General features: G+C 37.6%; 2 protein-coding genes across 2 annotated transcripts; both read left to right on the plus strand.

The window, feature by feature from the left end:
* Nucleotides 1–6,106: 6,106 nt before the first annotated feature.
* On the plus strand, nucleotides 6,107–12,601 carry LOC144649285 (uncharacterized). The gene is made up of 5 exons (XM_078508758.1): nucleotides 6,107–6,398; nucleotides 8,067–8,125; nucleotides 8,492–8,563; nucleotides 11,143–11,334; nucleotides 11,835–12,601. The coding sequence occupies exons 1-5, from the start codon at nucleotides 6,175–6,177 to the stop codon at nucleotides 12,308–12,310; spliced, it is 1,023 nt and encodes a 340-aa protein (XP_078364884.1). The 5' UTR covers nucleotides 6,107–6,174; the 3' UTR covers nucleotides 12,311–12,601.
* Nucleotides 12,602–14,628: 2,027 nt separating this feature from the next.
* On the plus strand, nucleotides 14,629–18,589 carry LOC144649295 (uncharacterized). Its single transcript, XM_078508770.1, has 5 exons — nucleotides 14,629–15,374; nucleotides 15,790–15,848; nucleotides 16,509–16,571; nucleotides 17,518–17,661; nucleotides 18,070–18,589. The coding sequence occupies exons 1-5, from the start codon at nucleotides 15,133–15,135 to the stop codon at nucleotides 18,549–18,551; spliced, it is 990 nt and encodes a 329-aa protein (XP_078364896.1). The 5' UTR covers nucleotides 14,629–15,132; the 3' UTR covers nucleotides 18,552–18,589.
* Nucleotides 18,590–18,931: the final 342 nt, after the last annotated feature.

Here is an 18,931-nt window from a genome sequence, read left to right on the forward strand (position 1 = left end):
TCCTACAGAAAAAAACCTTCTGGTATCGTCTTAATGAAATATTTACAGCTGTGTAAACTTGCCCAATTTCGAAGATCTTCATGTTTGCAACCATTTTGAGGGACTCGTCAGAAACAGGCGTTTCATCAACTGGCCTCGCAGACATACCTCACACCTTCAGAAATAAACAAAGAATAGATATAAATGCAGTGCAGTTCAACTAAAAGAGAATAAATCTTGTTTAAAAATGGAAGCTCGACTTGCATTTTGACTGTTACGGACGTACGGTTGTTACTATTGGAATTTCGCTCGATGATTCCACTAGAAATAACAATATTTGACATACAAACTTCGACTTAATGTAGCCTATGAATCAGCTCAAGGCAGTAACTTCGTGCTTTTCCTTCCTTACTGGCGTACAACAAAGATTTTCCATCGCAAAACGTTGAACGTCGAAGAAACAGCTGAAGAAACGGCCTGTCGGTCACTACTTCATGTATGAGGCACTATACGGTACACATACGGTACACAACGGTACTCCATACATGAAGTATATAACCGACCAATCGATAAACATGTCAGTTTGGTCTTCTTTACCTGATGCTTGCTGTTTTGTCGTGAAAACAACTTCGCTGTACGCCGGTAAAGAAGGGAAAGCACGAGGTTACTACCTTTAACTGATTCAAACGCTACATTCAGTCAAAGTCTGCGTATCAAATATTGTTATTTGTTGTGAAATCATCAAGCGAAATTCGAACAAGAATAACCTTACGTCCGTAGAAATCGTTGAAATGTAAGTCGAGCTTCCATTTTTAAACAAGATTTATTCTCTTTTAGTTGAACTGCAATGCATTTATATCTAATCTTTGTTTATTTCTGATGGTGTTAGGTATGTCTGCGAGGCAAAAACTCCTCGTCCTGACGAGTCCCTCAAAATGGCTGCAAACATGAAGATCTTCGAAATTGGGCAAGTTTACACAGCTGTAAATATTTCATTAAGACGATACCAGAAGGTTTTTCTCGATAGGAACGTTTTCTATTACATCTACTTTTCGGCTGCGTTGGTTTGATTGAAGTAGACCGCCTCACTTTTTCAAAAACAAAGTTTGAATCTGAGCCGTTTTCAAGTGTTTCATCAAGGTGTGTGATAGGGGTGTCGTTAATGTTTTGCTGCTAGCTTGATTCGAGCTCAATGTTCGTGAAAGTTGGTGTGATAAATTAAACAGACATAATTTAACAGGCTGTGGAGTTTGTTTGGTACAGAAGTTGTTAGTTCTTTTTTAATTAATTTTCAAAGTTGTGGTAAATTTAAGCCTTGACAGTGGTCGTTACAAGTGCTCGTTCGGGTGAACCGAAAATCCTTAAAAACTCGAAAAAAATTAATGATCCGGTCATGTGAATTGTGTTTTTAGTATAAGTACATGAAAGTCTTGCAACACACTAGAAAAAAGCGAAATTTATTTAACAAGCCAGATCGGGCAGACCAGTATTACAGACACAGCCTCTTAAACTTTGTTTTACGATCCACGTATTTCCAATACAATGGATCAATTTACGAACAAAAGGACGGAGCCGCTATGGGGAGCCCTGTCTCCGCGGTTATAGCCAACATCTTCATGGAAGATTTTGAGGAGCGTGCGATAGCAAGTGCGATCTACAAACCTAAGATCTGGAAGCGATATGTAGATGACACTTTCACTATATTAGATCGAGACCAAGTCGACGGCGTTTTACAACATCTTAATAACCAACAGCCCACTATTCGTTTTACCATGGAAACCGAGAAAGATAACAGCATTCCCTTTCTCGACACGTCAGTTATAAGGGACTCAAACGGCCTTCTTACTACCAGTGTATATAGAAAGCCCACACACACCGATCAGTACTTAGCCTATGACTCACACCATCCTCAGTCAGTGAAGCGTGGTATTGTTAAGTGTCTATATGACCGAGCCAAACACCTCATAACAAAACCATCAGTTATCTTCAAGAAAAGAAACATTTATCGTCGGTACTTGTTTCTAACGGTTATCCTTCTTCGTTCATACGAAAACTTACTAAGACCACAAGACCAACAGCCAGCAACGAACCCACGCAGGAATTTAAATCTACTGCGGTTTTACCCTATATCAAAGGTGTATCAGAGGTTCTTCGCCGCTGCCTACAAGAACAAGGCGTTCGCACCGTCTTTAAATCTGACACAACTCTTCGGTCTTACTTAGTACGACCGAAAGACGCCCTAGAACCAGGCAAACAAGATGGTGTTGTATACAAAATTCCATGTGAATGCGGCAAAGTATATATAGGGGAAACAGAGAGAGCGATGCAAGACAGGATAAAAGAACACGACAGAGAGATAAGGCTTGCTCATACACAAACCTCCGCAGTTTCGGAGCACGCAAACGAAACGGGGCATATTCCTTTATGGAATCAAGTCAAGTTTATCGATCGTGACCCTCACCGATAGACACGCAGGGTCAAAGAGGCTATCCAAATAAGACTTCATTCTAATAACATCAATAGAGATAGCGGAATTGAAATTCCTGAAGCATGGATATCTACGATCAGAAAGCATAACAGCCGTTCAACTACAAAGCGGACCTCTGAGGGAACATCATCTGTTAGTCGGAATAATAATGAGGATCGAAATGCACCAATCACAGCGAACCAACGTGCATAAATAGCGACGCAGAAACAATCGACCTCATCGCCTGATGAAGACTAGCAGTATTGCAGTCGAAACGTCGCGATCAACATCTCAAAGCGATTCTATCGTGAGACAAACGAATAAACGTTCATTACCTAAATTTTTAAATGGCACAAGACTGGCTTTGTATATTTTTTCTCTAAGATTTAGGGGGACGATTACTTCGAGCACGCGCCTGCTGCTCTTTAACGCGTTTTGAATATGTCTTCTGCCTCATTTGAAGCTCACTAAAAACGCGATCGAATTCCATCTAAAGAACCACGATGCATGCTAATGTGGGAATTTAAAATTCAACATCCTGTAAGTGTCATCAAAAGTATGCATTGGCCAAATCTAATATACGACAAACAACTTTATCGGTGTATATCGACAGTCGCCACTAAGGCTAGTGATTTGTTCAAAACTAAGAGGACAGGTATAGCAGGAATAAAAATTGCGGGGAAATCCGATGTTAACTGGTGCGAAGATTTGATAAACCATCTAGCAGTCGTCTAAGCAATTTAAGGCTTCGGGCGAGTTCAACGAGTTTGCGAGGCCGAGATTCAGGACGAAGTTTCGTCAGAAAATGAACAAATATAATACCTTACCACTGTTAATTTATATGTGTTGTTGTACTAAAAGTATACAAAGGACCATCTGTAAATATTTTGCGAGACTGTGTGCAGTTCAAGCGCCATTGCCTTCTGTTGTAAAGAGTTCTTTTTAAACAAGTAACTCAGCTCTCCAATACTTGTTCTAGTTCACGTCTCCTTATCATTGCTAAAGATATCTTCTAGAAGTCTCAAGGCTTTGATTAAAGCGTCACCTCATTAAGCTTACAGTTTTTCAAAAAGGTCATTTCAACTCCTTCAAGGAACTCGTTTGTTTTATTTTTTTTTTTAAAAAATAAGATATATTTCAAATGGTGCTCTTATCCTGTCAGCTAGAATCGTATCATGTCCTCCTCAAAAAAATAAACTTACACGCGTGCATCGCACTGAAACTGCGAGAACTGTTTGCACAGTATCTAAAGGTAAATAATCAAAACAAAAGCTGCCTTGTACTTTTATCTGTCTGGAGTGTAGTTTTGCATAAATCCTTAACACCATTAAACAAACATACGTACCCGCATTCATTCCCCCGATAAATGAGCTGATAAATCATCGCCCGTGCATGAACATTATGACGCTTTCAGCAAATTTCCGTTTGACGACCGTGTCTCGATGGAGTTTTGCCACAATACATATTTCTTCTTTTCTTCTGTTTCGTTGGATTTCTACAAGGATTTCTACTTGAAATCGTATTGTTTTAATTGAACGGAAGCCATCGACTAATAGCAAGCTCAAACAAAAGGTCTTCCCTCTACTTATTCAGTACAGCGGCACCTCAAGATTCGCAGGAACATTTGGCAAGAGGCCCGATCCATCGGTTTGGAGCTTAGATAGTGGGAGTATACGGCGTAAAAATTCGAGATTTATGAAGGAAGATTTTTCTTTTGCCTTTATTTATTTTCCTTTCAAAACGACTACTTTATGGCGACGAACAAAATGTATATTCACGCGATCCCGCAACGAGTCATCCTTCCTCAGTCAATGTTATAAATTATGACATACGAAAAAAGCTTTCAGCCCGGGTTAGGTCCTTCTTGCTAGGTAACACTTTTCGAGACTCGGATTGATTCGACTTATAATTAATTGACAATTTCGAATTCTACGTAAAACGTCGACGAGAACACAAATACCCTGCTTGTTTGTTTTCTTCTTTCATTACATTAAGCACCATTGTTTAGTGAGAATAGTGTAAAAAGTGGTGTTTTATGTTTTTATAACGTACCTTATTTGGCAGAATTTGCAAGCGAAAACTTTAATAACGACAAGACAACTCGGGTACAAGTAATTTTTTTGTGAAATACGAGAAAAAACATAATATTTCGAAAAGTAACAGTGTCAACAAATATGGAAATTCTGATATATGTATTCAGCTTGATGAAATAGTAGGACTCATTGAATCACTCTTTTAATTTTACAATTTACAATGTATTTCTTTACATATGATATTTGAATGAACATTCCATTGAATCCAACAAGCGAGGCTTACTAGTTTTGGAGTTTCAACATGAATCAGTGCCAAAATAAGGGTGAAAGTCACTTAAATCTTAGGCGAACATTAGACCGCATTATAATAGCTTATTTATTAAAAAAAAGAGGAAATAAACCAGTAAAAAATTGAACCCAGAAATGCATAAAGCGTTCAGCTTCTGTCCATCACGAATAATTTAATCTTTGTTTTTCTGTTTAATTTCAGATAACGCAAGGACAAGAAATATTAGTAAAGAAATTAATGATTGGTTGGGGGGGTTATAATGGGGGTCAAATCAGATCAAAATTTGTCGCGCCATCAGCTTGCCGCACACTAATCGATTTTTTGTCGCGACCGCCGCCATGTTGAAAAAGATGCTTGCTCGTGTGACTGCAACAACGCTTGCTAATAGCAATAACCGCGCGCACGATTCTATGTAAACGGTAGAACGAAGTATGTCATGGAACATGTATGTTTACGGAAATAATTTTGCCAGCTCAGTCAAAAAGGATTCCGAATACCTGTTCTGTTTTGCTAGAGTCTGTTTCGAAAACGTAACACACGTGTTTCAGTTGTTCGGTAAAAAAAAAAAGGTCATTTTCGACAAAGTCACCGTCACCAGGTGTTTCATGAAGTGAAAAACAACTTCTTACTTACACCCGACCTAAAAATAATAGAATAAAGCACTGACTTACGTACCTTGTTACAGATTTGTTTGCCTTCCATGAATAAACCACTACGCTCTTTTAGAGGTTTTTTCCACTGATACAGCAGTCAACAATCCGGCGTCCCAAATAAGTTTCAGTTTCAAAAAGACAGTTAAATCGCAAATTCCAGCTTGTACTCTGACAGAATCGACTAAGAGCTCACTGATTGACGGAACGGGATAATATCTGCCGCCATCGAAAGTTTGTCTTCCATGGTAATACACAGTGATGTGATATGAAATATTGTCACGCACTACATGTAAATTACGAGAAGCCAATGTTTGATTATTATTAGACAATTTTTACAATTGAGGTCAAAACAGTTTTGAAAAGTGGCGTGACTATTCTTTCCCCTAGTCTCCAATTCTACTTCAAAAATATTACCGATCGATTTTTCAACCGTACCTGACTCGACTACATCTTGCTTCAGCTTATCTTTGAAAAATCGGACATCCCTTTGCTTATTTTCTAATGAAAATAATGACAAATTAATAAGCGTAAGCCTCCCTTGAATCACACGTATCTAAATATTGATAACAGTTTATTTTTTATTGTTATTGTAATGGAGGTAGCAAACGCGAAAATTCTCGCCGATGACTCATATGTAACAAAGACTTAATCCTTACTTTTCATTACAGCTTTCTTAAGCTGAAGAGAAGTTTTATTATTTTTCCTGCAAGAGTTACAAATTGCCCAAACGATTCAAAGCCTATTCATTTCGCTATGAAATTTTCTGCCTCTCGCGTCGGCCTGCTTTTCGCGGCTGTGTTTGTGATGTGCTTTGCCTTTCATAGCATCCATGCCATTTACGAAAACCGTGATGGTTTGCGTCGAGAAGATCAAGTTGCTGTAAAACATCCAGAGTCACGAGAAAAAAGAGCTGTTAAAAATAATGCGACACCCAACCTGCCGGACATTCTTAAACGACTGCAAGCTGTGGAGAAAAAGTAAGTAAATTTTATTTTTCAAATTTGCTCAACGGTAACTTAACGACGTGAACAGTTCCCAAAAAAAAATCCATAAGGCATTTTTAATGATGAGAAGTTCTGATAAAGGTCTTACTGACTGAGCATGATTCGCATTGAAGTTAAAAAGTCGTAAAAGTAAGTATCGGAGAACAATATAACTAGATACATGACGAAAAAATTATTTTACGCGTGGAAAAAATATATTTCACAATTCTGTCACTTAATTACTTTACCATTAAGTCATCCTTTCGAACGTTTTGTGTGATGCATCTTTCAAGGAATCATAAATAGAAAATGTAAGAAACTTTGTATAGACGAACGATAATATAGCTGTGAAATAAACAACGAAATGGGATAAAGATGTATTCCTTTTTCATTTTCATTTGTTATGACTCCTAGACTTTCTGATTTTCATTGTTATGGCCTATATTTTTCAAAGTCACTTTTATTTAACAGTACTTATCATTAAAGCTTAAACCTGATCTGTTCAAAAGTATTAAAAAGTTACCATTCTAAATTTCATGTAAGAGTCATCTAACGTTACGTTAGGGCTAACCGCGCGCATTTAATTTTATACTGTTGAAATTTGAACTGATAGTAAAAACCCGCGAGTAAGAACCTAACATTTAAGTACCTGTAAGGCTAAAATTTGCAAATTATACACCATTTTTATAAGTACTTATTTAGCCTGAAATTTAAAAATAGGTTCTTATTTGCTAAAATTGATTTAAAATATTTACTTCTGGGAAAATGGGTTTGGGCAAGACTTTACTGTACATGTATACAATGTCATGTTCTAAATGATTAGTACTTTATTTTTACATAAACACTTGGGCGGTATGCACATTTTACACAAATAATAGGCCGAATACCACTAAAAGTTATATTAACAACTATGAAACCTATCAAGAACCTAAATAGCCTAAATTTGTGTTAACTACTTTTTATGTAAGAACATGTTCAAAGCATTCTATGAGAGTTTGTATGGATGTACATTGTATACTCGTGACAGACCGTTGAAACTAAAATCGCGCGTATGGCTTGATAAAGCACTAGAAAGACAATAAAGTGAAACCAGGTATGGTTTTAATCTTTATTATAGCTTTCAATGATAGTAATGGGTATTTTTCTCACAGTTTATCTAGAATCCATACAAGCTCTTATAGTACAAATTAACAAAACCTTTCATAGAATTCAGTACACACGACATACAAAGAGCACATTTCACAAAAAGTTTTATTCATTCTTCACTATGTATACTGTTCTTTGTGTAGTTTCTGTAGTTTGTGAAGTGTCTCCATTTTGAGTTTAGCTTCTAAGGATTTTAAAATAGCTGCAGTTTGAGTTGCATCTGTATGAACCAGTTGCTACAGTATCCACAGTTGTTCTCCTATAAGCACGTTCTTTAGTTAGTGTAGTCTTATAATCACGTTGTCAGTTACTGTAGTTTGTGTAGTTGCTGGTAGTTGTTGGCTTTTTAGAGTGTTTAGTTTAGTTTCTGATTGAAGCAATTTTCCTAATTTTCTTTATTTACACGCTGCTGTAATTTTTTCCCTTGTAGTTGCTCCTGTCATTGCTCACGATGTATTTTTTTAGTTGTTGTTTACCAAATCACCAGCTTTTATCATTTTTCTACTGAATCTACAGACTGGAAGCCTTGCTCAAACCCAAATCAAGTGATTCGTGGTTCTTGGCCTATCTTTTAGGTATGTGCACGATAGACAGTGATTGGACTGCCTTTTTGAATTTTGACATTTTGCTCCCACAACAAGAAAAATCTGAAGTTTATCTCAGGACATAGATAAATTATTAAGTTAAGGGTATTTTAAGGCTGAGCCCATTAATATTAAGTCCAATTGTTCCTGGAAAGGTAAGTTAAGAAATGCACGGCCATGATCACCGTACAATTGCCAAAAGTAACATCTAACAAAAGCACCAAATAATTGACGCAAGGGATGAATATATCACGAGAAACTGTTAAATGGCATTTTGTTGGTTTAGAAAATGATGTAAGTCAAAATATCTGCCTTTTATTAATTTTCTTTTCTATTCTTGTTTTGTATATTTTTTAGGGCGGGACGGTGGAAATAACGGGCAAGGCATGAAAGGGCCACCTGGACCACCTGGAAAAATTGGGCCAAAAGGTAATCAATGGCAGTAGCTACACACTAGACAAAAATTTCGCAAAAACTGCAAGAGAAGAAAACACAAGTGTAAAGCAGGGCCCTTGACGAAACTGCAAATTTTACGAAATCAACGAAAATTGCGAAAATTTTAAAAATCACAAAATTTCGCAAAAAAAAAACTGCAAGAGAAGAAAATACACGTGACAAGGAGGGCCCTCGAAGAAACTGCGAATTTTCCCAAATCTGCGAAAATTGCGAAAACTACAAAAATCACGAAATTTTGCAAACATCGCAAGAGAAGAAAACACAAGTGTCAAGGAGGGCCCTCAACGAAACTGTGAATTTTACGAAATCTGTGAAAATTGCGAAAATCGCAAAATTTCGCAAAAACTGCAAGAGAAGAAAACACACGTGTCAAGGAGGGCTCTCGACAAAACTGCGAATTTTACGAAATCTACGAAAATTGCGAAAACTACAAATATCACGAAATTTTGCAAACACCGAAAGAGAAGAAAACACAAGTGTCAAGGAAGCCCTCAACGAAACTGCGAATTTTACGAAATCTGTGAAAATTGCAAAAATTAAGAAAATCGCAAAATTTCGCAAAAACTGCAAGCGAAGAAAACACAAGTGTCAAGGAGGGCCCTCGACAAAACTGCGAATTTTACGAAATCTGTGAAAATTGCGAAAATCGCAAAATTTCGCAAAAACTACAAGAGAAGAAAACACAAGTGTCAAAGAAGGCCCTCTACGAAACTGCTAATTTTACGAAATCTGTGAAAATTGCGAAAATTACGAAAATCACGGAATTTAGCAAAAACTGCAAGAGAAGAAAACACAAGTGTCAAGGAGGGTACTCGACAAAACTGCGAATTCTACGAAATCTGCGAAAATTATAAAAAAAAATTCGAAAATCGCAAAAACCGCAAGAGAAGAAAACAAAAATGGCTCTCGACGAAACTGCTAATTTTACGAAATCCGTGAAAATTGCGAAAATTACGAAAATCACGGAATTTAGCAAAAACTGCATGAGAAGAAAACACAAGTGTCAAGGAGGGCACTCGACAAAACTACGAATTCTACGAAATCTGCGAAAATTGTAAAAAAAAATTCGAAAATCGCAAAAACCGCAAGAGAAGAAGACAAAAAGGGCTCTCGACGAAACTGCTAGTTTTACGAAATCTGCAAAAATTGCGAAAATGACGAAAATCACGAAATTTTGCAAAAACTGCAAGATAAAAAAGCACAAGTGTCAAGGAGGGCCCTCAACGAAACTGCGAATTTTACGAAATCTGTGAAAACTGCGAAAATCGCGAAATTTTGCAAAAACCGCAAGATAAGAAAACACAAGTGTCAAGGAGGGTCTTCGACGAAACGGCGAATTTTACGAAATCTGCGAAAATCGCGAAATTTTGCAAAATCCGCAAGAGAAGAAAACACATGTGTCAAGGAGGGCTCTCTACAAAACTGCGAATTTTAGGAATTTGTGAACATTTTGAAGTTTACGTAAAACTTACCTTATTTTGTATGGGTTTATTACATACAGTGTAACACCGACTGTTCAGATGATCAGCTGTTGATTAGTTCAGTGAACATCCTTAAAATCCACAATAAGCACTGAAAGTAGATTTGGACATTGCATAAGAAAGACAACTTAGAATGCAATTAAGTGTTTTGAGAAAAGATTTTCTATTATAATACACATGTCGATGGTTTATTGTTGTTAAGAAAAATAGTGTGTCACGATATAGCAACTGGATAAATGTTGTCATGAAAGGCAACAATATCATTCCGACTGGCCAAATTTGGTTGTAGGGTTAGGGTTAGGGTTTAGGGTTAGGGTTAGGGTTAGGGTTAGGGTTAGGGTTAGGGTTAGGGTTAGGGTTAGGGTTTAGGGTTAGGGTTAGGGTTAGGGTTAGGGTTGGGCACATTTTAACTCTATCCTATTGTTGTTTAAATTTGGTAGGCAAAACCACACAAGGAGGCTGTAACTGATCGTATAAAAATCGAACTTACCGTTCTGTTTAAGACGTCGTTTGTCACCCAACTGTAGATTTGACGCAAAAGATGCAATAGCCTTGTAGTAAGATGTAGGTTTCGTTTCCTTAACTTGTTGTCCATGGCGAAATAATATCGTAACAGCTCATCTTGTAAATCAGCAAGCACCATGTTTGTATTTGAAGTGCAAGGCGTCATTTGTCGGGTAGAGAAGGAGTGGTACCAAATCGTTCATGCTGAACAAAACAACGGTTTCATAAATAGCGATGAAAACCACTAGTGTCAGCTATTTTTTGTTGTGTCTTGAAGGATTATAGCTGTAGTTGAAAAACTAGTAAATACCCTCAGCAGCAAGTAACATGCACCCAGAGCATATAAAGATTTGCAGTTAAAAGCGCCGTATAGTGGTGACATCCATATCATGACCCGTCATAACCAGTCGTCTATCTTATATCTGATTTTCTAAAGCCTTTTTGTCCCCATCCAAAGAGTAGGATGCGCAAAAGATGAGCAAACGAGTTTACAATCACTCCAGAATGCTATTAGCTAGAACACCGTTAATCTGTTTAAGGTTAGCAGCTAGCTTTGTTATATTGCAGGAGAGGCAGGGAAGCCTGGTAAAAGTGTTTCGGCTCCAGGCCCTCCTGGACCTAAAGGGGAACGGGGAGCTGTTGGGAGAACTGGACCACAGGGAACCAAAGGTGAAAAGGGCCAAGATGGAAAGTCTGGGGTGCAGTATGTTCGCTGGGGAAGAACCACATGTCCTAGTGGTGCTCAGCTTGTTTACAAAGGTAGGAATTGGCTAACGTCAAATATTTCTTTATGTGTTTTTACAATGGGTAAATTTGAAAACAAAGAAGAAAGCTTTTTGTTCTATACATCTGGTATAACTAAAATAATATTATGCAAAAAAAAGGATGATAGTGTATTAGTGTAAAGGACTGAATACACCGCAGATAAATGAAAGGTAGACAATGTTACAACTTAAATAATCATTTACATGGCTAAACAAAATTAAACAAACGTTTTTTACTTAAATTAAGTCATTAGCAGAGTCATTATCATTATCATTGCTGACCATGATGACGACTTTTAATTTAAGTCGAAAACATCAGTTTTTTGGTTTCAAAGTGGTGATCATTTTTAGCCTTGTAGATATATTTTTTAATCTAAACTGAACATTTTCTACAAAAGGAATGCCTGATCCTTAAAAATGCAAAACAAACGTTAAAACGCGTGTTTGGACATTAATTTTCTAAGTATAACGTCCAACTTCTTTCGAAATCATTAGGTATAATGGGTGGTGATCGTTACACTCACCAAGGCGGTGGAGTAAACTATCTGTGTCTCCCAAATAATCCAAAGTATGACAGATACAAAGATGGATGGCAAAACTCGGGATACGTGTATGGCACTGAGTATGAAGTCAGCGATAACAACATATTTAAGAAAAACCTCCATAACCATGATGCACCGTGTGCTGTTTGCTTCGTCAAGTCACGTGGTTCAATGTTGATGATGCCCGCACGGAATGACTGCCCATCTGGCTGGACCGAGGAGTATCATGGGTACCTGATGACTGAGTACTACAACCACAAGAAGCAGCGTGACTACATCTGTGTTGACGAGGACGCAGAGTATGTCCCTGGAAGCCATGCCGACAAGAATGGTGCGTTACTGTATCCCGTGCAAGGAGCCTGTGGTTCACTCCCTTGTCTCCCATATGTCGATGGCCGCGAGTTGACATGCGCTGTGTGTACCAAGTGACCGGAAGACTGAGTGGTTTCCAAAGGCCCACAACAACAAGAAAAAAAAACCTGAACAATGATTTCATAGATTGTCGTAATTTTCATTAAACTATTAGAAACAAGGTAAAATGAATCAATTTACAAATAAACAAAGAGCATAAGGGTTGTTGATTTCTTTTAGTGAGACAAACAAACAAAAAAAGTAACGAGATGATGATATGTATGATTGTAGAGGGAAATAAATACAATAAACATAGAGTTCAATTATTAAAAAAATGTCGTGTTTGCTTCACTTCTTATTTGCTTTTCTTCCCCCCCAAAACCCTCGGTCCTTAATTCCAGTACTAGTAAACAAACTCGAGACTGGTATGATTAGCAGACCCCTAGAACTACGCTGTAATTCCAATAATATTAACTTAAAATTAATTAAGAATTCTGGTTGGTCAAAGACGAGGGCAAAATGCGGATATAGAAGGCCAAATTGAATTATAAAGTGCAATACGAACGAGATTCCAGCTCCCCAGGCCATTCAGATCCTCATAAAGTGAAAAGAAATGATTCCAACAATCCCTTAACGAAATCGTATTGCTATGACGATGCCTTAAAAGTAGTTGGTATTAAATCTTTGAAGTATCGCAGAATCTTTTTATCTCCTAGTCTTGTTGTTTAAATGCCTAAAAAACGACGGCCCTAGATATCAACAAACATGTTTTTAAAATACAGACTTTTGATAAGTATAACTTGCGTGGCTCTGGTACAAAAATAGAACAACAAAGCCTCTCAACATCATGGCTTCAACATTCTTTTAGTGATACGATACGACGAATTTACAATGATTTACCCATTGATGTCCGCCAGGCTGAGGATCTCGCCACTTTTAAGAAGTTACTGTCCAAATCGAACTAATCCATAGAAGACAGATGCAGTTGCTCTTTCTGTTGACTGTAATTTTAAAGACCTTTTTGATTTAATTTTGTGGTGCGTTTCTTTGGGAAAATCCAAAATTGGATCATTGATCTCAGATCACACGGACACTTTGCTCTGGATATCGTGCATTTCATCCTGAAAACTTCTTCAGCAGTTGCAGAGGTAGTAAATAGTGTGCTTTACATCAAGGAGATGGATTTAGTTTGACACAGTTGCACAGCTTAGTATACGATATTGTCCATACAAAATTTGAGGTTTTCACAGAACTTGACTGCCTTCTCTTTCGTTCTCAACTTTTCGCGCAGACTCGAATGGTTTCACGATTCACGTGACACTGATAATGCGAGTTCGGTTACCGTCCACGCGGATCCACGCGAGAACCCGCGTAGTTTTGCGTGTATTCGCGCGGTTTCTGACGTCGAAGATGGCGCAAATTCTTCTAAAAGTGGCAAAATTGCCTCTTATCATAGGGACAACCTCGATCTCGCACTTACGGTCTACTTCCTACATTATGGCTCCTGCTTTGACCAACCCTCTTTTTCTCTTGCTTTGATCACATTTATTTGCAAAATTTTTCTTTGAAGTCGCGCGCTTGGGCACATGGTTATTAATATTCGTCAATTGTTTGAACAATTTTAGCTATGGCGCCTGCGTCCTTGTTTTGGTTAGTAATGGTAACTGGACCGTGTAAAGTACAATTCAGAAAAGCCGAGCATATCATGAGCACGGACAAACCCCACATGCCCAAACGAGCAGAAAAATTTTCCGGGTCAGCTTTCATTTAAACCTCAGTAGTCTTTTCAGTCTTCCATAGAAACTGATTTCGAAGCTTCTGAGTGGTTTTCGTGCTGTGATTGTCTAGAGCAAATGACACTTGATGTTGACTTTTTTGACAACAATTTTTTAAGTATTAGTAAACAATATCACTTTTCTTTTTTTGGGTCACGAATTGTTACCTCGCTTTTTTAGGAAACGCATGCAATTGTGGATACGCGTTTTGTGTTCTATTGTTTGAGGCGGTTATTTAAATGGCCACTGTGTGTTGCGGAATCAGAAGAACGATCTTTAAAGTAAAAGAAAACAATTATAAAATAAATGACTGATCCGTTCCTGTCAAGAGAATGATCTCGTTAGTGTGGTTGCTAAAATTAAGGGACTGTTCTAACACAAATATTTTATCAGCTTTCCTACTTTGCTGATCGTTCACTTTGTGTTGTCATATATTATAACCAGCCTGGCAAAACAAAGACCGAGAACTCATCCATGTATACTCAAAATGAAGTGTTACAATCTTTTTTTATCAGATTTTCCAACTAACTTATTTTTCTCTTTATGTTATTCAGAACCGACCTTTAGAATGCCAAAGTTTATGTCGCATTTAAACCAAAACTTTAGTAATAATATAAAAATAAAACCGTTCGCTATTTTAATGAAAAGTAAACTTTCACTAGGAACAGATGGTATATTTTCTCAAGAATCTGTTGTGTTTTGTCAGTCTGTAAAGTGCATATTTACACAAACAGTTTATTATCGACAAGGAGCACTTAATGACGAGCACAAAGTGCGAAATTTACGTGCGTATCTTCCCGTTCGATTTTGAAAACCACCCAACTTATCATCCTCAAGTTAAATTAATCTTGACCATACCATAAGTGTCTGCGCTGAGGCACATTATATACAATTTGCTTTTAACTTGATTACCGTAACCGGAGGTGTAAAGCTTTAAAAGGGGGGTGGGGCAGACTCGAACCCAGTCGATCGCTATTTACATTTCATATCGCGTGTCATATCTGAGTCGTCATTGTAAGAAAGGCTTTGATCTCCATTGCACCTTTCAATTTTTGTAGTTGCGAGGTGGTAACGTTTTTTTCCTTCAAGCAGCACGAATTAACTAAACGAGCATTTCAGTCTGCTATGAAATTTTCCACATCGCGCGTCGGTCTGCATTTCGTGGCTGTGTTGGTGGCAGTGTTGTTTGCCTTTCAAAACATTCACTGCCTTGAAGGTTTGCGTACAGAAGGAGAGCACAACTCCATCGACGGTAATGGAGGTGCTGAAAAACATCTCATCCCACTACGAGAGAGAAAATCAGTGAAAACTTATGCGTCCCCAAACATCACGGAGATTCTTGAACGATTGAAAGCCATGGAGAAAAAGTACGTATGCAGTAGTTTTAATCAGTACCAATTAATATGTGCGTTAAAGCTAATGATTTTAAACAAAGCGGAACAGAATCAGTTAGTGTAAAACATTTCTCTTCTGGGCATAAGAAGTTGTATTTATATTTTCTACGTATATATGAATAATCTTACTGATGAAAATGAAAATAATTTTGCATTGAAGCTGTTAAAGTTAGGCCTGCGAATTACTGGAATTGATAAAATGAAAACTGAAACAGTGGCTCGATCAATGTTTTACCCCTGATGGACGGCAAGCAAGGTTTTATCATTCCTGCAGTGCAGTTTGTCTATTAGTTGTAGCTGCATTAGATTATTTCAGCTCAGTAGTCGAGGTAGTTACCGGCTAATTCTATTTGAGGCAAATATTTTATTTTTATTTTTACATAAACAGGATTGAGGCGCTTCTGAAACCCAAATCAAGTGGTTCGTGGTTCTTGGCCTATCTTCTGGGTTTGTACATGCTGTCAAGGCATTGAAAAATATGCTTTTGTTTTAATAACGAGATCAGGAGAAATGTTAAAATTACAAGGGGTCAATAAAATATTCAAGTTTAGCTAAGACCGTGAAGTAGCTTAATCTTTCTTCTATTTTCAACAACAAAATTGATTTTGAGTTGGAGAATTTAGTTACCGTATTTATTCGATTAAGCGCCCAGCCTCGAATAAGCTTCCACCTTAAATAAGCGCCCACCCTGTAGGTAGGAAAAGTTTATAAGCGCCAGCCTCGAATAAGCGCCCACCCCCAGCCCCCTAAAAAGAGCATTGGTTAATATTATTGAAAGTGAGATTGAAATTGACTAAGTACTACCTAAGAGACTATCCCGAAGACCGAGTTTTCTTAGTATTTTACAGAAACTTTCAACGAACAGGTAAAATTCAGCTTTGGTACATCTTCACGTTTTGTTATTATATATTGTTTTCTTGCAAAATAAACGTACTACTTGCTACAAATGGTGAAAACTAAATAAGCGCCCAGTCTTGAATAAGAGTTGGAGAATTCTGTTATTTCTAGTTTCAATACCTTTGTATTCTTTCAACGCAAAAATTTTATAAAAAAAACTGTTGTGCATATGAATGTGACGTGTGATTCCCTTTTTTTTTCCTTTTTCAGGGCGGGACAGCCGAAATAATGGACAGGGCTTGATAGGTCCGCCAGGACCGCCTGGACCAAAAGGTAAGCAGAAAAGAAATAGTAAAAAGCTAGAATAAAGCATATGAGCATATGGTTAAATAACCAGGAGAAAGGGGACAATTGTTACCAGATATTACTACAGCTACATCTGATGGAAAGCCTGCTTCTTTGCTCCTTCTGTTTTTTTGTCCTGCTTTTCATGGTTGTTGTTGTTTTTTTTTTTCATGTTTTTTAAGGAAAACTGAATAAGTATTAATGTAATGGAACACTTAGAGCAAATGAAAAAATTGCCATTAACGGCGGGATAAGTGCATGCTGATCACCAAATTATGCTTCGTTAAACTTGCGGAAATTTCGTCATCATTACTGTTTTGGCTAAAGCTTGCAATATAATATGAGAATGAGTCCATTTACAAAGCGAGTAGGCAAGGAACAAGCGAAACGTCCTTCGAAAAATTAATTTAAAAGTGCTAAATGCCAGAACCCCTTAAAAAAAGTTCAACTGTTTTTTACTAAAGGAGACTAGTGAAGAAAGGGGAGAAGAGATTGGAGACAAGAAACATTCCGTCACAGAGGCTACTGTAGAATGTCATTGTAAGAACGTTGACGCGGGTCTGCTCAATAGGCCGAACCGTCATCATTGCTTTTCAATCAATCAATCAATCAATCAATCAATCAATCAATCAGTCAATCAATCAGTCAATCAATCAATCAATCAATCAATCAATCGACCAATCAAACTTTATTTAACCAGGGTGACACGTAATAGTTTTTTTTTTTACTATAAACAATAACTAATTTAAAATCTAGTTAAAACCTAATTAAAAATCGAAATGTAAGTTAAAATCTACAAGCTACAATGTTAATCCAAAAATTATTACTAAAATATCTTAAGCTTGTCATTTGTTGCCAAATGTCAAAGTAAACACTGTTGACAAAGTAAATAAGTAAGATATATCCAAGCTTAAATCGTTATGTTGTATTGCAGGGGAGCCGGGACAAGCTGGTTCTCCTGGGCCTAAAGGAAATCAGGGAATTAAAGGTGAAAAAGGCCAAAATGGGACGTCTGGTGTGAAGTATGTTCGCTGGGGAAGGACCACATGCCCTAGTGGTGCTGAAATTGTTTACAAAGGTAGAGACTGGCTATTGGGTAGTCGTCTTTCATAGGGTTTGAAAATGAGTGAATTAACATAAACTCTGCGCAACGGGGAAGCATGATTACGATACTGACACAGATAGTCCACATACAGAATCATTTGTGTGATAGAATTAAAAGCAAGTTCATCGGGAGAACTTTGTTTAATACAGTTATACGTATAGTAAGCGTAATGAAATATAATATTGCCCTGTCATGTGGTCCGATGTTCTCAAGCCATCTAGGTTTCGTCTCCTTTTTTGGAAAAAAAATAAGCAGTACAAGTACAAAATAACAATTGTAATTTTCACGTAGTTCGTAACAATTTTAATTGTTAAAACTTTTGTACGAATATACTTTTGGCAATTTTGTTGAGAAATGAAGTTTGTTTTGTTTTTTATTTAGGTCTAATAGGCGGCGAGCACTACACTCACACTGGTGGCGGAGTAAACTATCTCTGTCTGCCACACAATCCAAAGTATGACAAGTACAATGACGCCCGGCAATCTTCTGGATACGTTTATAGCACGGAGTATGAGGTCAGTGGTTTCAACCCATTTAAGAAAAACCTCCATAACCATGATGCACCGTGCGCTGTCTGCTTTGCCAAGTCACGTGGCTCAATGCTAATGATGCCCGCACGGAATGACTGTCCATCTGGCTGGACCGAAGAGTATCACGGGTACCTAATGACTGGATACTACGGTCACAAGAAGGGATACGACTTCATCTGTGTTGACGAGGACGCAGAGTATGTCCCCGGTAGCCAAGCCGGCAAAGATGGTGCCTTGCTGTACCCCGTGGAAGGACAATGTCAGCCGGCCGCACTCCCGTGTCGTCCATATGTTCATGGCCGTGAGTTGACATGCGCCGTGTGTACCAAGTAACCGGAAGACTGCCTTACTGAGTGGTTTTCAAAGGCCCAACAAGAAAAGCTTGAACAGTGATTTCATAGATTGTCGTGATTTTCATACAACTGGTACAAAAGAGATAAAATGAGTCAATTTTCAAGTAGACCAATATAGAATGGTGTTTACGATTTTTTAGTAAGAAAAAGAGTCATAAAAAGTGACGAGGTAATGATACATTGTGATTGTAGAGGGAAAAAAATACAATAAACGAACAGTTGAATCATTAAAGAATGTCTTGTTAGCTTTTCTTCCACCTGAACCGTCTGTCTTTTATTTCCGCTCAAACTGGCTCGACCGTTATAATAAGTCGATTACGAGGACTACGCTGTAATTGCAATTATATTTTCTTAAAATTG

This window comes from Oculina patagonica, chromosome 4, assembly GCF_052425735.1.
Source record: "Oculina patagonica isolate OP01 chromosome 4, crgOcupat, whole genome shotgun sequence".
Lineage (NCBI taxonomy): Eukaryota > Metazoa > Cnidaria > Anthozoa > Scleractinia > Oculinidae > Oculina > Oculina patagonica.